Source organism: Bos indicus x Bos taurus, chromosome 13, assembly GCF_003369695.1.
Source record: "Bos indicus x Bos taurus breed Angus x Brahman F1 hybrid chromosome 13, Bos_hybrid_MaternalHap_v2.0, whole genome shotgun sequence".
In the NCBI taxonomy this organism is placed as follows: domain Eukaryota; kingdom Metazoa; phylum Chordata; class Mammalia; order Artiodactyla; family Bovidae; genus Bos; species Bos indicus x Bos taurus.
The window spans coordinates 46,513,825-46,540,914 of NC_040088.1; the positions used below are offsets into that span (position 1 = coordinate 46,513,825).

Consider the following 27,090-nt stretch of genomic DNA (forward strand, 5'->3'; position numbering starts at 1 on the left):
ACTGTACAGACTGAGCACTAGCTATATCCTAGGAATAAAAAAATATTAAAGGACTTTGCCCTAAAATTTTGAGGCTAGTAAGAGAGGTAGGAGAATACACAGATAACTCTAAAATCTATTCACCATTGCCAAGACATGGAAGCAACTTAAATGTCCATCAACAGAGAAATGGACAAGGAAGATATGGTACATATACACAATGGAATATTACTCAGCCATAAAAAAGAAAAAATGCCATTTGCAACCACATGGATGGACCCAGAGATAATCAAACTAAGTGAAGAAAGTCAGAAAAAGAAAGACAAATACCATATGATATCACTTATATGTGGAACCCAGAAAATGACACAAGTGAACCAATGAAATAAAAACAGGATCAAGGAATATATATGTTTATGTCTATAACGGAATACATATAATCTATAATATATAAATAGAACACATATATATGTCTGTAACGGAATCACTTTGGTGTACAGCAGTAATTAATACATTGTAAATCAACTATAATTCAAAAAAATAATTCTAATATAGGAAAGAAAGTGATAAAGGGCTTAAGATGCATTAAAATAAAATGTTACAGCAATGAAACAGAAGGAGGGGTTACTTTCATGTGACTCAAGAGTTCATGAAGCTAGACTTTGAAGGAATATGTCAGGGATAATGGGGGGGAAGTGTGTTTCCAGTACAGACTTGGAACAATAGAAATCAAATTACAGAGACATGATGGGAGGTAAATAAGAGGGAAGAATTAGAGATGCCCTTGAGTTATCAAACTTATGTAAGAAGAGAAGACAGTGCCATTCTGAGGAAGAAAGAATTGTTTGAGGGTGAAATGATGGGTTTGGTCTGGGAACATTTAGTTTGAGGTACCAGAAGAGCATACAGGTGAAATGTGCCAGTGAGAAAATAAAAAGGCCATCTGAGATTCAAGGGCAAGGAAGATCAGATCTGGGTCAAATGCACAGAAGTGAGAGCTGAGGTTGTGACAGTAGGTAGAATGAAAAGAGAGTCAAGGAACAAACCCTGGAAACCTCTAGCAATTAAGGAGGTAGCAACTGGCAAAGCAGAGATACAGCAATCAGGCAAGTAGAGAGAGAAAAAGCCAAATGACACCCAGCTTTAAGCTAAAAATTAAGTGCTTCTAAATAGGTGATGACAAAGAAATGAATACTGCAAAACACAGTTAGTCCCATTGTTTTTGTTTAAGGTGCTGCTGGATTTCTGGAGGGCTTCCCTGGTGGCTCAGATGGTAAAGAATCTGCCTGCAATGCAGGAGACCTGGGTTCGATCCCGGGGTCGGAAAGATCCCCTGAGAAGGGAATGGTTACCCACTCCAGTATTCTTGCCTGGAAAATCCCTTAGATAGAGGAGCCTGGCAGACAACAGTCCATGGGGTTGCAAAGAGCTGGACACAATTTTACAAAGAGCTGGACATAATTTCTAGAGGCTAAAATGACACTTGACATTTCTTTTTAAATATCATGTTCTTATCCAAATATACAGATATTAAAAACCTGAAAGGCCAATATTTGCCTTTAAAAGGATGAAATGTGGGAAGAAGATTATGTCTTTCTGTCAATTTTTTCTATAACATGATCCCACAGTATATTAATGGTTTGTGTGGTGATACTTGCTCTGGAATTTCTTTTTTTTTAACATTTAGTCTATAAATACACTCTTTTTTTTTTTGCACATTACTCAAGCCTTAATTATTGAATGAACCTGTGGTGAATCCTACTTAAAAAAAATCTATTTAACTCATTTTTCTTTTTCCCCCCATGGGTAAAATAGGGTAGTCTATCCCAGTGTGTATACACACAAACCATATCATACATAATATATATATTCAATTCATATATAATATACATATGTTCAATGTTAACCTGTCTTTGTATCTTAAGCAATGATGATTGTCCTCAAATTTATGAGCAGTGGTGTAATACCTCACCATGGCATTTCAGAAGCCTTAGACTCCACCGACCACTCTTCCTGCCAAACTGTGCTATTATTACTATGGTTTTAGCCCGACTTCAAATTCTCCATCTCCTCCAACCTCTACAAACAGAAAACTTCTGGGGCTATTCGTTCAACAAATACACACTGAGAAGGTCATGTATGCCACGGTGTTAAGTGCTAGGAATGAATAACCTTTGTCCCCTATACACACAGAAGGAAGTGAAGAGACTGAACGTGACACACGGGGGAACCTGCACAATGGAGGCATGAAATGCCTGGCCAATGTTTTCTCAAACCTCTCTCTGTTCTCCAGGTCATGGCCAAAATGTTAGTCCATGTCCTCGTCAGTACTAACTGGAACATTTAGAACATTATTTTTTGAACTTCCTTATCTTTCCTTCTGCCCACGTGAATGGATCTTAACAACCGCCATCAAATTCAAGTGATGATGCACTGTTAGGATTTAATTACTTAACATCTTCAAATCCTCATTCATGTCCTGTCATCCTCCAACTGTGGTGTAACAGAAAGAGCCGGGTTTCCTCTTTTGACTTTGCCAAAAACAGGCTGTGTGAGTTTAGATAAGTCATTCAACTTTTCAGAATTACATGGTTCCTGACATCCTTGCCAGCTCTGAAAATTAAAATCTGCGACTTACTGTCCACACTCTCCTACACAAGTATTAATCCATCTCCTTTATGATTGGTACCAACCTACCTTCTGCCCTTGACCACCACTTCTTCAGCAATCACGGATGGGTGCTTAATGTCCTTCTCTGCTCCTCTCACACATAGGACAGCCTGCAACTTCCCCTATGCCATGTCACTTATGGTTAAAAGAATCCAACTCCAGAAATTTTTTGTTACTTTCTCTACTAAACACCATATAATTCAGAGGCTAATCTTAAATCTTAACTGACCTTAACTCTTAATACAACCAACACATTGTACCACATAGTGTAAAATCCAATTCTTATGAAACTCTTCATATTTTTATTAAAATGCAGTGGACTTCTTATTTTAAAAAATCAACACACTTACAATTCTAACATATAAAAATAGGAACCTTTAAATGTCATGGTGGGATTGACCAGCTTTTCATATATAGGAGTCACATTTTTCTTTATGTTTTACATATTCATAGTTCCTACCAGAGTATATTAATCATACACCAGGAGATTTTCCATAAAGGTTTGCTGGTGTCTAACAGGTTCTTTCTAAGCTGATTTCAGAAGTCTAACTGGCACCCAATCTACTAACACATTTACTCTGCCAATGTTTTATTATCAGAAATTTATAGTACAGCCTTAATGGCTGTATATAGTCAGGGGTGTTTAATATCTTCCTGTGTTAAGTTATGCAAACAGCAGATGATAGGTGGTGAACAAATCTACATAAGTATCATTTCGCAAGGTTTTTCCCAATTAATTGATGCAAAGGCCCTCTGTTTCACTGAAGGTAAAAACACCAGTTCAAATTTGCCACCTTTAACTTTCTATGGATTCCTTCAGGTTATCATTTAAATTCTCTTGAAATTCTATTTTACATGCAACAAGCCTCCTTACCAAGGACAGGTGCTGCAACAGCATTTTAATGTCAAATTCAGAGCTTTAAAAAACACTGTATTTTATAAGGAAAGCTTACAGAACCAAATATCTAGAAGCTGGAAGAAAAACTAAATCATTTTTATTCTACTCTAACTGAAGTGTTTACATTCATATTGGTAGAGCAATCATTATGGTAAACCCACGGGGATATTCTGGTATCTGTCTACCTTTGAATGCACAGAATTAACTTATACTCAGATGGCACCCCACTCCAGTACTCTGGCCTGGAAAATCCCATGGACGGACAAGCCTGGTGGGCTACAGTCCATGGGGTCGCTAAGAGTCAGATACAACTGAGCGACTTCCCTTTCACTTTTCACTTTCATGCATTGGAGAAGGAAATGGCAACCCACTCCAGTGTTCTTGCCTTGAGAATCCCAGGGACGGAGGAGGCTGGTGGGCTGCCGTCTATGGGCATAGAGTTGGACACGACTGAAGTGACTTAGCAGCAGCAGCAGCAGTAGCAGCAGTCACTCTACTAAAATACTGAACACCTCATTTTTACATCATGTAGTTAGTTCTCAGTTCAGTCACTCAGTCGTGTCTGACTTTGCAACCCCATAAATTGAAGCATGCCAGGCCTCCCTGTCCATCACCAACTCCTGGAGTTCACCCAAACTCATGTCCATCAAGTCGGTGATGCCATCCAGCTCTGTCATCCCCTTCTCCTCCTGCCCCCAATCCCTCCCTGCATCAATCTTTTCCAATGAGTCAACTCTTCGCATGAGGCGGCCAAAATATTGGAGTTTCAGCTTTAGCGTCAGTCCTTCCAAAGAACACCCAGGACTGATCTCCTTTAGAATGGACTGGTTGGATCTCCTTGCAATCCAAGGGACTCTCAAGAGTCTTCTCCAACACCACAGTTCAAAAGCAGCAATTCTTCGGTGCTCAGCCTTCTTCACAGTCCAACCTTCACATCCATACATGACTACTGGAAAAACCATAGCCTTGACTAGACGGACCTTTGTTGGCAAAGTAATGTCTCTGCTTTTGAATATGCTATCTAGGTTGGTCATAACTTTCCTTCCAAGAGTAATTGTCTTTTAATTTCATGGCTGCAATTACCATCTGCAGTGATTTTGGAGCCCCGAAAAAAAAAAGTCTGACACTGTTCCCACTGTTTCCCATCTATTTCCCATGAAGTGATGGGACCAGATGCCATGACCTTAGTTTTCCGAATGTTGAGCTTTAAGCCAACTTTTTCACTCTCCTCTTTCACTTTCATCAAGAGGCTTTTGAGTTCCTCTTCACTTTCTGTCATAAGGATGGTGTCATCTGCATATCTGAGGTTATTGATATTTCTCCTGGCAATCTTGATTCCAGCTTGTGCTTCTTCCAGCCCAGCGTTTCTCATGATGTACTTTGCATATAAGTTAAATAAGCAGGGTGACAATATACAGCCTTGATGTACTCCTTTTCCTGTTTGAAGAGGACTTCCCTGGTGGTCCAGCGGTTAAGAAATCTGCCTGCCAATACAGGGGACATGGGTTCAATCCCTGGTCCAGCAAGATCCCACTTGCCTCAAGGCAACTAAGACCATGCATGGCAACTACTGAAGCCAGAGTACGCTAGAGCCTGTGCTCTCAAACAAGAGAAACCACTGTGAAGAGAAGCCTGTGCACCACAAATAGAGAATAGCTCCTGCTCACCGCAACTAGAGAAAGCCCATGCACAGCAACAAAGACCCAGAATGTCCAAAATAAAAAAAGAAGAATGCAGGACCAATTTGAGATTTTGTTGAAAATTTAACAGTAGCCATAAGCCTTGCAGTTGATAACTGCACACATATCTCAGCAGACGCATTCAATATTAAGCAAAGGCTATGTCAACACAGAGGCAAAATCTTGCAATATAGCAGATTTCACCAAATGATACATGGCTATACGACAGGAATTGGGAACGTCTACTATAAGTGTATGGCTTCCCTGATAGCTCAGTTGGTAAAGAATCTCCCTGCAATGCAGGAGACCCTGATTCAATTCCTGGGTCAGGAAGATCCGCTGGAGAAGGGATGGGCTACCCACTCCAGTATTGTTGGGCTTCCCTTGTGGCTCAACTGGTAAAGAATCCACCTGCAACGTGGGAGTCCTGGGTTCTCTCTCGCTGGGTTGGAAAGATCCCCTGGAGAAGGGAAAGGCTACCCACTCCAGTATTCTGGCCTGGAGAATTCCATGGACTGTACAGGCCATGGGGTTGCAAAGAGTCGGACATGACTGAGCGACTTTCACTTTACTTCACTTCAGTTAAGTGAAGGGAGCATTAACGTCCAATCACTCAGTACAGTCTCAAACTCTACTTGCATTGCATTCTGTATTGTTATCTGAAAAAACCCCATCATTTCACTCTTATAATCCAGAAAAAAAAATTTTTTAAATATACTTGCATAACCAATAGGAAATATTGAAACCAGGTACAGCCCCCATCTGCCCTTCTTTGAAAAACTTCTTCAGAGTCAGTTATTGCCTGGGTAAGCTCCACATCCTAAAATAACACAAAACCCCAATCACATACTTGTTGTTCCACAATAAAGTTGTTTATATTTTGAGAGTAGAGAGTGTATTTTTACAATGTTTGAACAATGGTCAGTCATAGGAAATAAGCACAATGGAATTGTTTTGGTTGGTTAAAGTCAAAACACGTACACAAATCATCTTCCTGTTAATTTTTTATAAAAATCCTTATATCTTATTAGGATGATGGCAGATTAATAATGCAAACAGTTATAACTAATTAAGAGAAGTTACCAAGTCTAGTGGGTAGAAAAAGATGAAGTTTGCATAAATACCTCTCTCTGCTTCATCTTCCAGGGATGAACAAAATGTAGTCTTGTTTAATGTCCTTTAGAGCTTCTATTTATTGGAAAAAGTAACTTATGTGATCCTAAAACATTCCTTCTGTTAAAGTTTCAGCTTTTTGGTTCTAGGCTTAATGAAGATGACCAACCAGGTTTTATACCCTTCAGAGTAGCAAAATAAGGCAAAAGCACTTTTTATGAAAAGTTTGAGAGTTTGACCACACAACCAAAAGGGAAATATTAAGTATAAAAGAAATTTTCAAAAATATGACACTCTTGTAGTTAATGAATAAATATGCTGATAACTTAATATAAATTAGGAGAAGCAGAGATAAGAAGTATTATAATAAACAAAAAATACAGTCTGAAGCCAGAAATAAAGGAAATATTCCATGTTTATCTATAGACATAAAATATGACATATTTCTAGATAAACCAAAAATAATAAGGTCAGTTGCATGCTTGTTCTGTAGAACCAACATGTGTCATTAAAGATAATTCATTCATTTTCTGCTGCTCTCCATGTATTTCCTACAATGAGATAAAATTTCAAACCAGAATATCTTCCTCTGATTTCAAGACATTCTCCAGTTTTCAGAAATATGTCTGGGCAAGTCACATGGTGATTCCAGTAGTATTCCCAAATTAAAACCTATTCAAACATGTATGAAGAGTTTACTACATGGAAAGTACTGGACTGGGGTGAAATGGGAAGATGAAGATGGATAAAACATGATCACTCTTGTCAAGAAGGCTAAGTGAATAGGAGAAATTGATTCAATGGGAGAACCTGACTCCTGAAACAGAAGTCTAATTTCCAGGGCTCAAAAAGCTTCAGATCACAGCTTGATATTTCTCCCCTAGAAGTAAAAGGCATTGACATAATTTATTTGGTTTCCACAGAGTCAAAATTTGCTTTGGATGTTTAATACATGTCTGACTTATACAAACTCCTTATATTCATAAATACATATTTTTTCTTTGATAGACATTCCATTGTGCCTAACTGAGAATAAATAGATCCAAACTGAATGCTATATAAGGGTCCCTTGGTCATTCTATATATTTTGAATTTTTCCATTTATCACTTTAATGTTCTAGAAATTAACTTCATTTACTATAAAACTTGGAAATCATTAAATGGGTATCAATTAGAATTATAAACAAGTACCTCTGCCCCATTTAAAAATGGCATTTTATTTTCTGAAGACCATAGTGTAATAGAAAAAATAATGGCAAAAGTTTTCATACATGAATAAAAACTTCATGTAAATTAGAAAAATGCAATAGTTTTACCAAGATCTTAACACAAAAAGAATTGTTAACTGCATTTGAATGACCATTTCAGGTAGAAAACAATTTGATTTTGTATTAAAAAATAACTTTCTATTGCAGCTCAAAAAATTATTGCACATAAAAATTTAAATGTCTCTGCTAATGACAAATACAGTTCATGTTTAAAAATGTCCTAAATATGTCATAAACATTTTTTGCTTTCTGTCTGAAAGAATGGCAAGTATTAAATATGGAACTATATAATCAATAATCTAATGCTTTACTGTTGACATCAGAGTGAAATATTCATACGGCTCTATAAAGTAGTGTACTTTCAAAATAAATAGCATACCAGTTTAAACTGAAATCTGAACACATGCATTTGTTTTCTTAAGTCAAGTTTTTCTGATTGGAATAATTTATTTAAAAACTAATTTTGAACATCACTAGTTTATGTTAAAATAAAAAATCATAGTTTTATGTTAAACATATATTAAGCCAAGAACACTAAATTAATTTTCCCCTCCAGTGCTGCAGCAAATCACTATTAATACTATTGACTGTTAATATAAAGCAAAACAGATGTTTTTCTCTACAATCATACTCTGAAAATAAGCAGAAAATGCATATTACAGTTTTAATAAGGCTGAATACAAGTCAATTTTCATGCTTTGTCAAACTTTCTAGTAATTCCTAAAAGGACAATCTTACACTCTGGAAAGAAATCTTTGTTATCTAATAGTTAAATATTCCCTTTCATTTGGGGGTTCTCACTATAACTTTCACAGAATGACCAAAATTTCACCGTGCAGTGATGCAGTACTACTATAATGCATGAGATTTCTTGGCTCATTTAGCACCTCCTCCTCCTCCTTTTTTCCTCAGTTAAATGCTTTGTTTGGTGCATAAACGTTTATTTTACTACATTTATGAAAGAAAACTTGTGTGATAGAAAGAGCATCTGATATAGAATTACATTATTTCCAGGCCTTCCCTACCCCTAGGAACACAACTTCTTCCTGCCTTGATTATATCATCTACAAAATGCTGATAAGTGCTCTACCTATCACCCAAGCTTGTGATACGATTATGGAGGGGAAAAACTTGTCCAATGTAATTCACTAGACTGACAACAAACTCACACCATTTCTTTACATTTGACCAAGTAACCCTACCATTTGAAATCTGCCTCTTCTTAGCCTGAGTAGAAAGATAAACAGCGGCAAAACTGTGTGGATTCTAGCTAATGCCCTGGGTGTCATTTATTAAAAAAGAAGAAAAAGAAAAGAAAATCCCAAACCCACTTCTTGCCTTTCCAATCCACCTCCTAGCTCTGTCAGGAATGGTTAATTTGAAAGTTATCCTGTACTTGACCTTTAACATGGGGCCCTGATGTGGGGTGTCCTTCTGTCTGGTTTTCAAAGTGTGGTGTCGGGCCAGCAGCTTCAGCATCACCCCAAGAACTTGTTAGAATGCAAATTATCGTCCTCGCCCAAGGACTACTACAAACTCCGGGTGGGGCGCAACAATGCGTGTTTTAACAAGTCCTCCTGGTGAGTCTGATGCGTACACAAGTTTGAAAATCACCGCGGGGGTAGTCCCATCCGTAGCCATCTATACTTGTATAGAATCCGGACACCTTCTTGTAAGTCTGCCCTTGACTTTTCACTGCCCTCCTTAACGAACACCACACAATCCCTCCTGGACCAAACTGAGATAAGATGAGAGGAAACTCAGAGGCTCTTCCCGCATCAGAACTCTGCCCTGTGCCCGCCTCGCGTCATCCACAGGCCGGAGGAGCGTCCGGACCGGCCGATTTCGGCCCGTCCTTTCCCAGCAGCGGGGAGGAGAAAGGCGGCCTGCGCCCCGGCCTCACCAAGAGAGGGGCAGGGGCTCGTGGCCCGGATTACCTGCACGAGCGTCATCTGCGAGCCGAGCGCCAGGAGAATCTTCTCGGTCTTGGTGGGATACGGGTTGTCGCGGTGCTTGTACAACCACTGCTTCAGGGGCCGCGCCATGTCCTGCAGGGCCTGCCGCTTGTGCCGCACCTTCCCGCCGTTCTGTCGGGCCCTGGGACAGCCGGAGAGGAGGGGCCGTGAGCTGCGCCCTCCTCTGTGACCCCGGGGGTCGCGTCTGCACGCGTCTCAGCCTGCGTGGACTCCTGCCCCGCGAGCGCGGACATGGAGGAGGCATTGGCGGTGCCAGAGCGCGGATGGCCTGGGAGTCACAGGACAAGGCCACCAGCTTTATACCGAAAGGAGTGGGGGCGGGGGGGAGAGATCCTGAAGCCAGAGGCTGGAGAGTTAGGTGGTCAGATCTGCGCAGCAGGGCTGTCCCCGCCAGGGGCCCTGGCCTCGCGGGCCGTGTACACTCTCCAAGAACGTTCTTTCAGGGATTCAAGCCCGCCGCTGAGGCTTCCCGTCGTCTGTGGTCAAAGGTCACCACTAGACGGTGGGAATAAAGCTAGAAGGTGATGGCCGCCCCCTGCCCTGGTTCCTCTGCAAAATTTCCCTGTATCCTTGGTTCCTTTGGGTAAAGGAGAAACTGTCCAAGAAAGGGTTTGTGGAGGAAATATGCTGAACCGGAAAAAACAAGTAACCCAAAACACTGTTGGGGACTTTTCACGACATAAGGAAGAGCTTAAAAGTATGGACAGGTCTGTCCCACCTGCTAAAGTAAAAAGACCTCAGGAACAGCTTTATTCCAGGGAGGGAGAGCGGGCCGGGGTGCTGGGCGCTGCGCTCCTCAGCGGCTCCGGGAGGGGTCGCCGCGCCGCCGCCCGCGCGTCCTGGCCGCTCCGCGAGCACGCGCGCCTGCGCCGCAGCCTCCAGGGCTTTTGCCTCTTTAAACTCTTTGAAATCCAATTCCATCCGTGAGGACTGGTAGTAACATTTTGACGAAACCCGATCTCTACTTCACTAACAGGCAACGCTGCAGAACAAGCAGCTGATGCAATCTCTCAGATGGACCGGCCAGCACGGCCGCCCGCCGCCCCCCTCCCCGCCCCACCCCGCGGGGCGCTCCCGGAGTCGCCTGGACGTGGCGGGGCCGCAGACGGCCTCTGCACCGGAGCAGCTGGCGGCCTGCGAGCTCTTGCGCGCCTCCCACTCAACCCGCAGCCCTCAGCCCGCTAAACCGAAACCCAGGCCCGCGGCACCCACCCTCCGGGCTCGCGGCGGGCTCCGCCGAGCCGCGAGCGCATCCTGGGCGTCCTGCGCAGAGCCGCCCTTCCCAACACCTTGGCCGATGCAAGGCCCTGTCGTGACACAAGATGGGGAAGCCCACGGGGCCGGCCTGACCCGGGGAGCCCCGACTGCCTGACCCTGCCCGGTGCTCGTGCATCCCAAGCAGGCCTTTCTGCCTCGTCCTCAGCCGCGCAACTGCATCGTGGTCCGGAGAGGGACAGTCACCCCCACCCCACCCCCATCCCTGAGGTCCAGGCTTCGGAGCACTCAGGGGCGCTTTCAGGTGTCCTCCGTTTCCAGAGAGCCTCTTTTGAGCTGTTCTAACGAATCGATCCCCCACCCCACCCCCATACTTAGAACAACTAGTATCTTAAAATGAGAATGAGCGAAACAGGGTGGCGGAGACCTGTCCTCCCAGGAAACTCTGGGCCCCTGACCCGCAGGCCCGGGTTGCCCCCAGCGCGCCCGCGTCTCTCTGTCCCCACCTCTCCCAGCAGCCGGCAGCAGAGGCCCCGGGAGAGTGAGCTTACCCGGTCCTCCGGTGTCTCAGGCCCAGGTTGTCCTTGAGGGGCGGGCCGTCCGTAATGCCCACCTCGGGGCGAGCGTGGGGACTGTCCAGGACGCCGCCGTAGGGCCGGCCGCCCCGATCCCGCTCCGGAGCCCCGCGGTCCTCAAAAAGCACCGCGCCGCTGAGCTTGTTGAAGACGATCGTGTTCATGGCGCGGGCAGGCAGGGGCGCGCGGCGCGGCCGCAGCGCCTTGGGATCGGGCCGCCAGGAGCTCCGCAGGGCTCAGGTTCTAGGAGATAAAGATGAATCACATTACTCGCGGAGAGTGCTCATACTCCGGAGCGTCCCGAGTCCGAAGCTGGCCTTGGCGCGGGGCTGCGGAGCCCAGGGGAGGAGCGACGCCGCGGCACCTGAACCCGGGGACTCCCGCCTTCCCCTACCTGGTTACACCGCTCCCCGGTAACCCGGGTCACCGCCCCCGAACACTCCCGGGACTGGTACCCACGCTCCTCTCTGCCCCGGCTTCCCAGCCCGCAAGGAATGTCAGCTAGAAACAGTTTACCCGCCTGACAAAGGAAAGTGATTCCTAAACAAGCCTTCCAGAGTTGGTTTTAATCTGGATGAAGCACACTCCGGAAAGCGGGGGAGGACAACGCGGGGCCGTGCGTGATTCTTCAATCACAACCGGAGTCTAAAGCCTCCCAGAGCTCCCACTCGGGCTCGTCAGGAAGGGTTGGAAGAAAGGAAAAATTGGGGGTAACACGAACGACCGCATCCGCCAGCCCCAGTTAATGAGTCCCAGTGCATAACAGGATTTCAGGGATTTGCTTGTTTGCTAGATCCTGGGTGGTTTGGCTGAAACCTCTGCGTCCTTTTTTTTTTTTTTTTTTTCCAGCTACAGCTCCTGGGGTGGGGGTGACGGCAGGGAAAGTTAGCAGATTCCACAGACAGAAAGTTAAGTGGCCTCAGGGAGTTAAGCGGCCCTCCCCCGAGGCTCCTGCCACCCCTCCAGTCGCTCCGGATGCGCAGAGTCCGCGCAGGTCAAAGGGGCCCGAGTCCCGGCCCTCGAGAGCTGGTTGTCAGCGCTGTCCTCTTCCGCAGCGCGGGCGCGAGCCGCGAGCTCGGAGTCCTTTCCCTCCCACCCCTTTCTGGGGTCTCGGGGAACCATTGCAGAAGTTGCAAAAGGTGTTAAAAGAGCGAGGGAAAGGCGTCACGGTCCGCGCTCCACAGAGCCTGCGGGGAAAAGTCCGTGGCTCACCTCCCGGGCCGAGACCGCCGGGAGCCTCTGCCCGCCGCGCGTGAGCCTCGCGGGCCGGTCCGCGCCGCCCGGGAGCAGCCGGGTGGCTGCCCGAAGGCGCGCAGCCGCCCCTAGCCGCCGCACCTCCTCGTCTCGCGCCTGGGGAGGAGCGGGGGGGGACAGCTCGCGTGGCTTCCGAGCCGCCCCCGCTTCGCGATCCGCGTCCCCTCACCCCGTCCCGCCCCGGCGAGGGCAGCCACCCCCAGGCACACACGCCGGGTGCCCACGCTCGCCAACGCCCACGCCCCGCCCTCGGGCCACCGCAGCAGAGGCCACGCGCGATGTTTAGGGTCGTGACCGCAACGGTTAAACTTCAGCTTGCGGACAGTGTTCGTAGAGAGGTGGAGTCAGACCTCTGCCGGCTGCTGGGTGTACGGCAGCGCCGAGCCCTCCCGCGCACACAGGTACGTCTGGGGTTCAGACAGCCTCAGCGAGCAGCGGGGAAAGCGGACATCCGCGCTCGCAGCCTTGTTCCCCTATCCGGACGCGCCTTGTTTATCTTTTATAATCTGTGCGTTAGTGATTTGCGTCCAGGCTGCTCTGTTTGGGAAGCACACTCGTTCCCGGCCCGCGGTTTGTCCCCACCTCAGCCCTGTTCTGTGTGCGACGGCGTGTTTTCCCTGGCCATTGCGCCGCGAGGTTCGCCTTGCCGACCCTCCCCGCTGCTCCAAGCCGGTACGGAAGGCCCACTGCAGATCCCAGCGCGGCAAAGGGCCGAGAGCTGGGTCCCCGACGTCCGGGGTCGTGTGAACTGCAGCTCCTAACCCTCCCCGGGGGCCCCCGCGCGGTCCCCAACGCCGCCTTTCGGATCCCGAGCTCCCCTACTTACCCAGATTCACTCCACTGTGGCTTGGGGAGAGCCCTCCCTTCGGATCCGTCCCGCCCAACCCCCGCGAACAATTTTAAGCAAAGGGGCGCAGCCAGGTGGGCTTTCCGAGTCCTCGCAGACCCTCCAGCCAGCCTCGGCCGCCACCCCTCCCCCCGCCACCCCCCTCCCCGGCGCGTCCCCGAAGGACCTCGGAGGGAGGTGGGGGAAGGGCCGGGAGCTCCAAGAGCCGGGCGCAGAGAGAAGGGGCTGCTAAAGAGGGGAGGGAGCCTCCCTTCCCGCGGCTCAGCGCGGTGATGGCGCGGCCGAGGCTGTACCTGTCGCGGTGGGGCCCGCGGCCGGCGGCAGAGCGGCTGGCTCTCCCGCGTCGAGGCTAGGCGCGCTCCCATCCCCGCCGCATGTTTTCCGCGCGGGCTTCGGCGCGCTCACCGCCGCCACCGCCAGCGTCGCGGCTTTATTTACCCGGACCGGCGCGCGCAGCCCGGGAACAGGAATAGCGAGGCCTTCTCATGTTTCCTGACTGCCCAGCCCAGCCGGCGAACATCCTGCGGGCGCGGTATACACGTTCCCGGGCCAGCGAGAGGAAGCCACCGCAGGGACCTCTGTTAACCCTCGCCGCAGAGGAGCCGCCGCAGCCGGCGCCGCCGGGGATTCCCTGGCCCGCGATTCCTACCCAGTCGGGCCCGGCTCCCAGATCCCTCGGCATCGCAGGCAGGGAGCAAAAGGGGCGATTTCCTTCTCCTTTCGGGGAGCGATTGGAGTAGATGCAGTAGCTCCCGGCTCAGGCTCTGGAGCTGAGCGGCTGCAGTGCGCATCCTGTGTCCTCGCTGGCCCGAGCGCCGGAAATTTCGCCACGGGTGGCTAGGCAGAAGTGGGCCCTGCGACGCGCCCCCCTTCTTTTTTTCCCCCCCTCGCGATGAGCTGGAGTGAGGTTAGCTAGAGCTCGGTTTGTGCCTCTAACGCGTGAGAGCGGATCGCAGAAGGTGTTTGTGCCCTTTTCTCGTCGTGTCCTTGGGCTTCTGTGGTCCTGGCTGCCTCCAAGCCAGGTACGAGTCACCTTCCAGGGCCAGCGCTGGAGAAGAGGGAGGCAAGGCGGGGTAAAGGCGGGCCCAGGTGCGCAACCCACGGCGACCCAGGTGTGGAAGAGGCGGCGAGTGCGTGGCCAGGACCTGCGTGGAGCAAAGGCGATGGAACTCGGAAGGACCCCGAGCCTGGACACAATGCAAGGAGAGAGAGACTCCTATCAGATTCTCTTACAGGTGAAACTTGCCTTCCCACCATCGCCTCAAATATGAGAGGAGCGAAAGCTGTGGTTTAGGTACTATTGAAGTTCGGGGCTTCTGGTAACCTGTATGGTCCCCACGGCGCGGCGCGCGTTCTCGCCGTGGGCCCCACTGCGGCAGCGACACCTTTCATCTTTTTTTTTTTTTTTTCTTTTTTAAGAGCGAAAGTAGATTTCCCCCAGGCCTGAAAGTTATGACATCATTTGTTCTTTTCTCCCCTAAATGTGTCTGGCCAGCCTGGCGCGGTGGCCCACCCAAGCTTCTTCCTTTTAATGTGGCTGGAAGTGGTTAAAACGTACACTAAAGCCATTGTTTCCAGCACTGGTCACCCCCGAATTTTCCATTATGTTATCCCCCGAAATACGCGACTGTGCCCCGGCAGAGGCACCGTCTAAAGCAGAGAGAGGCGATGGTTTAAATTTGTGTGCATCCGGCAGACAAATATTATCTATCATTTGTTCCCGTTTCGAGATGCCCTTGGTTCTCATTTATCGCACAGTTTGCGGTTGTGGCACTCTCACATCTTGCCCTGGGCACTGCACTTGACTTCTGTAGGGTGGGTTCAGTGCAGTCGTGGGTCTACAGACCTCGCGGTGGGGACTTGAAGTCAGGGATACACCATAAAATTTGAGCCACTGACTTGCAGCGAATAAGTTTCACAACTAAAGCAGATCCAGTTTATAATTCATAGGAAGAAGAGGCTGGTTCTCTTCAAAGGACTCTGTGACTGATGGTGGTCATCAGCCATATATAATGGAATTGAATCGGCTGTAACACGCCCCTCTGATATATATTTTGGTCAGCTGTGCTGGATAAGGCACCAGGCATGCATGCAGTTGCTTGCAATTTCACAGTATTCTACTGCTTACCTAACTGTTTCTTGTAGTATTTAGTCTAGTAGAGGACAAGTGAATTTCATTGTTTAGTCTTAACTGTATTTACTCAAATGTAAAATATATTTGGAGGATTTTGACTTTTTGAGGCATTTTTACACGTAAGATCATTATAAATCTGATATACACAGCAAAAAGTTTTTCTGCAAAATGTTTTTAATTTGTCATAGGAATAACATACACCTCAGTCTCAAGTCATTGAAAAATTAATACATGGTAATTCCTTTAGACTGTAGCCTAATAATTGGAATCCATTTTAAAAATGAAAAAGAACAGTGGAGGGTCCATTTTAAAGTGAAATAGTGTGGAGAATCTCTCTCTAGTATACAAATGAGTGTATACTGTGTAATAGACCAGAATTTTATTTTTGCAAGTGTCATCTTCTATGCAAGAGAGAAATTCCTTCTTTTAATCCACAGTACAGATGCATTTATCATCTTAAATTTTACCTTTTTCTAAAATGAATTTTATTCAGTTTCTTATGCTATATTCCAATCTCCAGTATATGAAATACTGTTTTATAATCCTCAAAAGTAAAACTTTCAGTTTTAGAAAGAACTATCAGAAGATTTGAGAAAGTGTGTGTAGTTTGTGGATACTGGCCACATATGGGGGAAAAACCGAAAACTTAGGCCACAAGTCACAAAACTTGAACCCTAATCTTAATTCTAATTAATCTGATGTTGGTTTAGCCTGAATTTACTAAAGTGTAAAATACAGATTTTAAGTTTTCCACAAACTTGCCTTATGCTACTAAGTTTTTTTTTAATGTGCAAGTAACAACTGCTATTGCTAAAACTAGAAAAATGTTAAGAGCATTTGGCAGAAATCTTAATCCATCCTATTGAACTTTGAGTGTAATTATAAATGTAAGTAATTTGAACTTTCTCATAAAGAAAAAAATAAGAAGCCTTCATTATAAGCCTTTTGGTATATTACCAAGGAACCTGACATTTCAGAACAATTATTGGTCAAAGTTTTTGAAACTAATATTGCTTTTAAACTCTCTTTCAGTTATTACTTATAAGCAATGTAATGAATTACAAAGCCAGAGAATGACTGTTGCTCCCCAGCCAAATAGTATAAAGTGGTAAATTTATAAACAAATAGCCAGTCCTCCTCACACTTGGCCAGTTTGACTTGTAAAGATACACACTGGAGTGCGTAAGTGAAACAACAGAGCAAGCAGCAAGAGAACCAGCTGCAGAGACATCCTGAGCAAACTAGGAGAACGGATGGCCCTGACGTATCTCATTTTTGCTTTCTTTATAATGTAACTCTAACTGCATACACGGTACAGAATAAACTCCCTCAGAGAGGGCCTTCTCCATAAATGCACTCTCAAACATCAAAGAAAAGAGTACACGTGAGAGTTCTTCAGCCAGCTCCACCCAGTCACATTTCTGAGAGGCAACCGCCAAGAGGTGGCCATTCTTTTCAACTTTTTTTCCATGTAGTGACATACACAAATATAAGCAGATCATTGTTTTGTTTTATGAGTTTTTGAAATAAATGAGACCATACTTTACATATGTGTACATACACACACACACACACACACACAATAGTAAACTATAACTTGCTAACTCACTCAATGATTTCATAAAGAACTTTCATACCGGGTCCATATAAATGGAACTCCACCTTTTTAACTGGTATGACATGCACCATAATCTGCTTATGCATTCTCCTAGGAGCTTTTCTTTCTTTTCAGTTTTCACTATTATAAACATTGAATATTCTTGTAGGGGACTCTTTCTGCACGTATGTGTTTCTCAAGGAATAAATAAATAAAGTAGAATTGCTCGACTGGGGGAAACAGGATTTAAAATTTTTGATAGGTCCTCATAAATTTCCCCCCAACTTATACCCCCAATCTTCTCCCAACTTATACCCCTACAATGTTTCCATTTCCTCATATGCTGCCATATGTTTGGTTTTCATCACGTTTGCTTGTATGATGAGTCAAAAAAGGTCTCATTGTTTGAGAGACTTTTCATTAATTTATAAGCCATTTGTATTTCTTAGTTGAAGAAATGTGCTTATATCCTTGTTACATGCTTATTCATTTATAAAAAGGTTCTTTAAAAAACATTTCCCCATGAAATATATACTTTATATATTGACAATGTGAATTAAGAAGACTGCCTTTTACCTAATTTGGTTTTTGCCTTTGGTTTAAACATGAACACAGGGCAGTAGATGGCTTCCCAGATGGTGCTAATGGTAAAGAACCCGCCCACCAATGCCAGAGACATAAGAGACATGGGTTCAATCCCTGGGTTTCGAAGATCCCCTGGAGGAGGGCATGGCAACCCACTCCAGTATTCTTGCCTGGAGACTCCCATGGACAGAGGAGCCTGGTGGGCTACAGTCCATAGGGTTGCAAAGAGTCAGACACAACTGTAGCAACTTAGCAAGCACGCAAAAGTCTATATTTTCTTCTAATACTTCAAAAAATGGTTTTCACTCAGCTCCTTAATCCTTTTGGGATGAATTTGCATGTGCTGTAAGGGAGGACTCAAATTTGATTTTTTTTCTTCTCCAATTGAATGGTCAATTATTCCTATGGAATTTATGAAAGAGCTTTCCCCCCATCAATTTGAAATAACTATTCTCATATATGTGGAGAATTCCTTTCCATATGTAGATTGGTCTAACAAGGTTTTGAGAGATGTTACACCCAATAGACTGTAATAAATTTAATCTTCAAAATTTTAAAATCGTCTTGGGCTCCCAAAACTTCCAATATTATTCTGTTTCTAATTTCAGAACATGTCAAGTATTAGAATAGTAATATGTGCGGCCTGGTTATGGTTCTCATTTAAAAGGCTAATTCAGTACTGTTCTAGGATGAAGCTGCTTTTTTTCCTGTCTTCGTCCTGCTAAGAAACAAGAGAGTAATTTCAGGCAGCCATATTCTCCAGGATAGAATACAGCTGATTGGAGCTCTTCAAACATACCAAGTGATAACCAACCACCAGCAATGTTATGTTTTTTGTAAAAGTGATTAGTCCCTGCCATCAGTGATTTGAAAAAAGAAAATTCATCTTTTTTCTTGCATAAATACTTATAGAATGTGAATTAACAGCCCCCCCCCCCCTCCACAAAACAGCAAGTCAAGAAGAGGACCTTTGATAGGATCACAAACTAGGCAAGTTCACTTGGACAAAAATGCAAAAATTTTATCACTGCAATTTAAAAAAATTACCTACATACAAGTGCAGAAAATACTTGTAATAAGCAGTGAGCAGAGCTGAGATCTGGGTGAGTTCATGTCTTCTTCTACGTCACAGAGCTTGAGACAGGACTGGAAGTAACTCTGGAGCCCTAACTGAGGCTTCATCTTTTCTCTTGCTTCCAGAATATTTTCTGTCTTTACTGCATGGGTCCTGAGGGGAACCTGGAGAACATTTTGTCTTCAACATGTGCATTGAAATAGGAGAATTTCTTGCAGAAGTTCTAGCTTAAAAATCAATTTGTCTTCACATCAAAAAGTGGCCATTTTAATAAATATCGTGAAGACTTTTCATCATAAGCAAGGATGACTCTCCATATTTGGAACCTAAAATGGACTTAAGGCACTCAATAGGTCTTTAAGATTTACTTACAATATGTATTCCATGGCTGTATCAAGTTTTTGGTTCACTCCACCCCCTCTATCCACCCTCCCTGCTTTCACTTTCAGCTTCCTTGTTTTCATCTCTGGGTAGAATCTTTCTTAAACAATTTATTGGATGATTTACATGGTTGATTTACAGTGGTGTGTTAGTTTCTGCTGTACAGCAAACTGTGTAGAATATCTGAATAAGTTCACCAAAGGAAACCTTGTGAACAAAACTGATATGTGCAACTTCTGCTTACCATGTTGAAAAAGAAATTTTGTTTGCCCTTCTTTTTAATTGCTCTTTGTTAAGGAGGGCTGGGGCACGGGTGTGGGAGTGCCCTGAATGGGCACGGATGTAGGAGTGGCCTGAATCTGCCAATCGGAAAACAACCTCTAAAATGGGGGAGCCAGTGCAAGATGAAAAGAACCTGGAGCCTTGGATGGACCACCTGAGTTAGAGCTCCCTGGCCTGGGCTCAGCATACTATGTCTGTAAAAGGCCAGATAATAAATGCTCTTAGGCTTTGTAGGTCATAACCTCTCTGTTCTATTTTGCCATTTGTAGTGCAAAAAGTAGCAGTAGATAATACTAGACTGTGAATGAGTTGTGGATCAGTGTTCCTGTAAAAGTTTATTTAATGGACACTGAAGATTGAATTGTATAAAGTTGTCATGTGCCACGAAATATGCTACCTTTCTTTTTTTTTCCCCCCAGCCATTTAAAGATGTGGAAACTACTCTTACCTTAGACAGCAAACTAGATTTGACCCCAGGTCTGGCTTCCCTTGTAGCTCAGTTGGTAAGGAATCTGCCTGCAATGCAAGAGACCAGAGTTTGAAGATCCTCTGGAAAAGGAAATGGCAACCCACTTCAGTATTCTTGCCTGGAGAATCCCATAGACAGAGAAGCCTGGCTGGCTACAGTCCATGGGGTCCTAAGAATCAGACCCAACTTAGCACTGACTAAACCACCACCATGTTTGTTCCCCTTGCCCCTTTCTCCCCCCACTACCACCTAGGCTACTGAGCTCTGGACTCTACTGGGAGACAAACTTCCTCTTCTTTAAATTGCTATGTTTTGAGGGTTCTGGCTAAAGGAACTTAGCCAGTACCCTATGTAATGCACTCCTGTGCAAAGATGATCTTAGTTACTTTGAGTGAGCTTGGAGGTGTGCTTTTTGCGTGGCTAGAAGCTGCCACAAACAAGAACTGGAATGGAGATGGAGTGACAAATTGCTTTCTCTTCTCTTCTCCTATGAACAGGCTGTGTGTTTAGAGAATCAGTCTAATTACTTGCACAAAAGTTTTGAGGCCATGTACATTTTAAATTTTAAGCGTCTTTTAAGGTATTGATATTTGATTTTTGATGTTTGTTTTTTGTAGTCATGTAAAATAGTGATTAGTTGATAAGAATGACTATTTCTGGCTTAGCCCTCCCCTACCAAAAAAGTCCCACAAAATTTGAACTGTTTTTTCATTGTTTTCTTTTTTAGTAATCAACAGTCAATATTTATGGGGCACCTGTATGCAAAATCCTGCCAACAAATGCATTAAATTTACTTTAAAAGACATGATCCTTGCCTAGCTTTCAGACCTGTTAAAAAAAACACAGGGAGACATACCTACCTCATCTAAAAAGTTTTAGAGTGTCTGATATAAAGATTGCTTGAATCCAGTAATCTGCAAATCATCTGTGGAAACACATGAGGGACCTTGAAGATGATAGAAGGGCCATTTGGTGTGTCTGCTAAAAATTTTGTAACCATATTACAGACAGTCCTTCCCAAAAACATGCAAAAAGAGATCATTATTTCAGAAATTTGAGCCTGATTGAAAAACAGCATCTTGACCTCTTACATCAGACTTTTTCTAGGTTTATGCCCCAAACCTCTGGGTTTCAGGAGAGAATTTTAGGGCTTCTGTATGAAGCAATAACCAAAACAGTAAGAACAAATAAATATACAGAGGTTAGTGCACCATCTTTCTTCCTTCCCATGTCCAGGCCTCTTTGAACCTTCCTCCACTTTTACACTTTTAGGAAAAGTGTTGAAGGGAGGGAGAGAGAGGTTGCAGGGGAGAAATTATAACTGTGGCCCATATGTCTGGGCCACAGAGCCACAGGAAGGCAGCTGCACCTTGGACTGTGTTTGTGGCCCTGAGTAATTCTCTGTCTCTTTGTTTTGGTGTTCACTGACCTTCGTGAAGTGGGCTTTGATGTTGTTAGTTGCTAAGTCATGTCCGGCTCTCTTGGGACCCCAAGCACTGTAACCTGCCAGGCTCCTCTGTCCACGAGATTTCCCCAGGCGAGAATACTAGAGTGGGTTGCCATTTCCTTCTCCAGGGGATGTTCTCGATTTAGGGATCAAACTGGCATCTCTTGCATGGACTGGGGGATTCTTTACCACTGAGCCAGCAGGGAACCCCTTTGATGTTGTAGGCTATCACAATACTGCTCAGAAGGGAGCTTGGGCTGGGAGAAAGGGAAAAGGAAAAAAGATGTTAGGCCAATTAATTATTCTGTTTAAGTGACCTAAAGTCTAGGATAAGGGGAGCCTTACAATAGACAAATAGCCCAGATTTTTTTTCTTGGACCTGCAGTAGTGGTCTGCTCAAAACATATGACCTCATTTTTAATAACTTGGATGGACATGGAGGGTATTATAATAAGTGAAATAGGTCAGACAGAGAAACTGTCCGATGTCATATGTGGTGTCTAAAATATAAAACAAAGGAATGAATAACAAATTGGAAATAGACTCACAGATAACACTAAACAGAGAATGAGCTAGTGGTTACCAGTGGGGAGAGGGCAGGTAAAGGGGTGAGACAGGGTAGAGTATTAAAAGAAGTACAAATTACTATGTATAAAATAAATAAGATATAAGGATATATTGTACAGCACATGGAATATAGCTAACATAATAACTTTAGATGGAGCATTATCTATAAAAATATTGAATCATCATGTTGTATACCTGAACCTAATATAATATTGTAAATCTACTACACTATAATTCTTGAAAAGACATATGTCCTAATACTACTCCTTCAGATCTTTTAAATGGGGGCATAACTAAGAATATTTTTTTTTGCCCTTACTACATGAGATGGTTGGATAGCATCACCGACTCAATGGACATGAATTTGATCAAACTCCAGGAGATAGTGAAGGACAGGGAAACCTGGTGTGCTGCAGTCCTTGGGGTCGCAAAGAGTCGGACACAACTCTTTGCGACTGAACAACAGTAACGCATGCTCCCACACTCTTCTAGGAACCCAACCCATATAATTCTCACAGCCATCCTTTGGGGAAAGTACCCATTAGTATCCATCTTGTAGAAGAGGGGTAGAAGTGCCCTACATCCCTAGTTGGTAACTGGTGGAGTCAGGATTTGAGTGGAATCAGGCAGACACCAGAGCTTGTTTGCTGAGTCGCCCAGCTCAGACTAACTGCTTCTTTGAAGGTCCATAGGCAGGACAGAGAAAAAGAGCTGTGAACGCTTGCTGGATAATCGTAGGCACAGCTAACTGTGTGGTTGCACATCTTCTGGCTCCTCACTGAACCGCATGGCATTTGAGGCCACTGTGTTCTTTTTCCCTTCTGTCCGTGGCCTTTCTCCTGGGTGGGGAGAATGTGGACTCTCAGTGTTATCTGGATATGACATCCCATGGCTCAGACATGGCGATGAAAAGGCTGTAGGTCACGTCAGTCTGCCTGTGTGAGCTCACTCAAAAGTCAGTGACTTCTGCATCTTCTGCGGGTTCTCTAAATCCAGAGAGGATCCTTCCCATTTGGGTATTGAAGTGGTTCAGCAATTAAAAACAGCATGCTTTAGCACAATCACAGCAGGCTGGAACACTGTCTGTTATAGGAGTGGGCACAGCACAGTTGAAAGTGGCATATCTTGAGTGCGGTTAAAGCCCAGCAGCTTTGATTAAGAGGCTTTGGTTAAGATGGTCCTTACAACTTCCTAACCCTCAGCTTGCTGTTTTGTCTCTGTTATGTTTTGTTTTGTCTTGTTTTCCTTTGTCAGGCCTGCCTCTAACATTTGCAGAGCCCACGGCAAGAGTACAAATGAACGCCCACAGGCCGTATGTCTAAATATTTAAAAGTTATAAAATCAGCTAAAACACAGTTAAATAAAATATGTTCCATCCTTCTACCTTGACAAATATACCATCATGGTAAAAAGTGGAAAACTAAGTAAAGTTATGGCTTTTGTTGGGAAAATATCGAAGACAAGTAAGCGTAATTGTTATTGCATATGTCTGGGTGTTTTGTTGTTGGGCTGGAAATGTTTAGATGAGTGATGAAATGAAAGAAAAATAATTCATAATTTACTATCTATCTCATTGAATTGATTTTTTTGTCTGCATTTCAGTAAAAATCACTGTATCGTTATAATCAATATTCTATAATTTGTGTCCTGAAGGGTTGCAAATACACTGTAATTCTACTAAAAGTGTCCAAAAATTTGAATATATGTTTATCAAGAATGTGTATTAATATAAATATGGGAAAATTTAAGTTAAATTTATTTAATACATATTACTTATAATATGCTATTTTTTATGCTAAAATACTCAAATTATACATTCAAATAGAAAAGAAAAATTATAACTAATGAATATAAGACTTTTATAAAAAGATGAAATTTTATTTAATTTTTAAATTTTTTTTATTTATTTTATTTTATTTATTTAATTATTTTATTTAATTTTTGGAAAACAAATTTGAACTATTTTAAGCAAATAGAAGTATTTGCTATGCTAATGTAGCTGGTTTTCAAGGTAAAGTATTGGTATTCGATTTCATGAATTACTTGTGTGGATTTATAGAGTTACCAACCTGGTAGTGATATGAATTGACAGTAGAATGTTCTGCTGCCAGGGGCAACTATTGCAAGGATTTGCTAAACGTTCAAAACCTGCAGAGCCGTGTATTGAAGAAGCAAGAAAACAGTGCCAGGCCTGCTGGGAAATGATACTGCATGAGGGAAGGCCTTTGTGGGGTCTGCCAGGTTGATTCATTTGTCTTTTCTGCCTGCTCTTGAGGCAGTGTTCACCTCCAGTGTTCTGAGCAGCATAGCCCAAACCTTTACAACGTTTCGATGTAAACACCTTCTATTTTGAGGACACACAGCAAACCCATTTCCATGGGTCCTGAATGGAGTTAGTCACAAGAGCAGATGTTGAATTTTAAAGTTTCACTGTATCCTTGTTGAGTCCTGACTCCCAAATGACAGAGATATCGTTATGTTCTTTAATTTCCCTCTGCGTGTGTGTGTGTGTGTGCGCGCGCGCGGGCGCGCGCGCGTGCGTGTGATGCTGCTGCTGCTGCTGCTAAGTCGCTTCAGTCGTGTCCGACTCTGTGCCACCCCATAGACTGCAGCCCACCAGGTTCCCCGTCCCTGGGATTCTCCAGGCAAGAACACTGGAGTGGGTTGCCATTTCCTTCTCCAATGCATGAAGTGAAAAGTGAAAGTGAAGTCGCTCAGTCATGTCCGACTCTTAGCGACCCCATGGACTGCAGCCCACCAGGCTCCTCTGTCCATGGGATTTTCCAGGCAAGAGTACTGGAGTGGGGTGCCATTGCCTTCTCCATTGCATGAAAGTGAAAAGTGAAAGTGAAGTCGCTCAGTCATGTCCGACTCTTAGCGACCCCATGGACTGCAGCCCACCAGGCTCCTCTGTCCATGGGACTCTCCAGGCAAGAGTACTGGAGTGGGGTGCCATTGCGTGTGATGCAGGGCCTTTCAAAGAAAGGCTCAGGGCAGTGGCCCTTTGCCTCGGTCTAAAAGTGGTACCGTTTGGGGAAATGTTTTAAAATTTGTGTTATTTGTTTACTTACATTTTACTTTTTTTTTTTTTTTTCAAGTTTTAAACTTGGACCCTCAGCTGCAACAAAATGAAATCACACTTGTGGGAGTCTTTCCATGAGTTTGTCCTCTGATGATCCTGCAATGGTTAATACAGGCCACCACTTCTAAAACTGCAGAAAGCAGTCATTTTTTAAAACTATTTATTTATTTATTTATTTTGGGTTGCTCTGGGTCTCCATTGCTGCTCTCAGGCTTTCTGTAGTTGCAGTGATCGGGGCTACTCTTCATTGCAGTGCATGCACTCTCACTGCTGTGGGCTCTCTTGTTGCAGGGCACAGGCTCTAGGCACACAGGCTTCAGTAGCTGCCACACTCAGGCTCAGTATTTGTGGCACACGGGCTTACTTTCCGCAACATGTGGAATCTTCCCAGACCAGGGATCGAACCCGTGCCCCCTGCATTGGCAGACGGATTCTCATCTACTGTACCCTAGGGAAGTTCAGAGTCATTTTTAAAGCCCTTCTGGGGGCCACATAGATTTTCAACAGGGTGGATTATTCCAGAATCATCCTTTAGGAAGTAATGTCTTCACTGGGGGTCAGAAGTTTATACACTGGGGAGAGGTCAGTTTTGCAAAGTCTTTCCTTCAACTTTCAACAAGGCTAGCAAGGAGACAGCTGATGATGGTCATTGCCTATGGCACATGGCTGCCACACACAGGCACTTGTGGTCTCCATAGGAGGCTTTTTTTATTTCCTTCAGTACCTTATATATATATATATATATATAGCCCATGAACCACCTTTCGTAGGGGTGCTTGTTAAAAAGGCAGTTTCTAGATCTCAACTATACATGCCCAAGTGAGGTTTTCTGAGCTTAGGGTCTAGAGTGATACTGACACAGATGCTTTTCAAACCAGGTTTTGAGAAAAATTCATCTAGATTAATGAACCTTACACTTTTTAATTATACACCCTATCATTAAAATATTTTGAGCAAGTGGATCTGATATATAGTCAATTATTTACACACTATATATATGGACATTATGCTAATATATCATGTAAATAGTAAAACATACAAAATTTTCTAAAAGGCAAAAATGATATAAACAATATTTTGAAATAGTTTTGTTTTATCTCTTGATGATACAAAAATACTTTTTGTTCCCATCAAAATGTCACTGTTAATGGATAAATAATTATTGATATGATAAATAGGCTATTTTTAGTGAAAACTATATAGTTTGAATTGCTTTATATATATTTTTAAAAATCTAGATTTAATAATGATTTAAAGATTGGGACTCAAGTTCAGGTTAATTAGAGACTTGTTTTTAATGCCATCTTTAACAGAGATACTTCAAGACAAGCTAGGTTCATGCAGAAGAGGTGAATTTCTGACTGTATTTGCTACCTGTTTTCAGTCCTATCCACAAATTATATAAATGGTTTGGCTGAAGTCATGCTTATAAGTGTTCTTTGAGATCTGTCAGTTCTTGTCAATTTGTCGTAAAGTGTTACATTTTTATTTTCAAAAAATTGACTTTAATAATTTGCTGAAACTTTTTGAGAGGTTTTAAAATAGATTTGAAAATTCTGTTTCCAAGTTTTTAAAATGTGATGAGTTTCTGTTGGCAATACAGTCATTTCCAGGAATAAAATCACACCACGAAGGGGACATTTTTAATCACATGCATTTTAGAAAGCAGTTACTTTTGCAATTGTTGTGAAATGTCATCTTTACCTGAAGGGGGCAGATGAAGAGTGTTTTATGGTTTTCATTTTTAAATAACTGTAGATTCTCATGGAAATCACATCCTGGAGAAGGGGAACAAATTACTATGGTTTAGGCTGAAGTTGAAGAGGTACTGGGCTTCCCTGGTGGCTCAGATGGTAAAGAATCTGCCTGCAATGCAGGAGACCTGGGTTTGATCCCTGGGTTGGGAAGATCCCCTGGAAGAGGGCATGGCAACCCACTCTGGTATTCTTGCCTGGAGAATCCCATGGACAGAGGAGCCTGGTGGGCAACAGTCCAGG

General features: G+C 44.0%; 1 protein-coding gene across 7 annotated transcripts in view; it reads right to left on the reverse strand.

Moving 5' to 3' along the window:
- The window catches only part of MKX (mohawk homeobox), a 71,556-nt gene extending 57,164 nt beyond the window's left edge, over positions 1–14,392 (reverse strand). For 2 of the 7 annotated variants that reach the window (XM_027559711.1, XM_027559710.1), the window contains exons 1-3: positions 13,768–13,912; positions 11,350–11,616; positions 9,545–9,704 (exon numbers count right to left, since the gene is read on the reverse strand). In XM_027559711.1, the coding sequence (XP_027415512.1) occupies positions 9,545–9,704; positions 11,350–11,537 (348 nt within the window). In that variant the 5' untranslated portion in view covers positions 11,538–11,616; positions 13,768–13,912. Of the gene's footprint in view, positions 1–9,544; positions 9,705–11,349; positions 11,617–11,767; positions 11,861–11,889; positions 12,510–13,767; positions 13,913–14,123 lie in introns of those variants that run through there. The other 5 variants (XM_027559705.1, XM_027559704.1, XM_027559707.1 and 2 more) reach the window with 5 other exon arrangements.
- Positions 14,393–27,090: the final 12,698 nt, after the last annotated feature.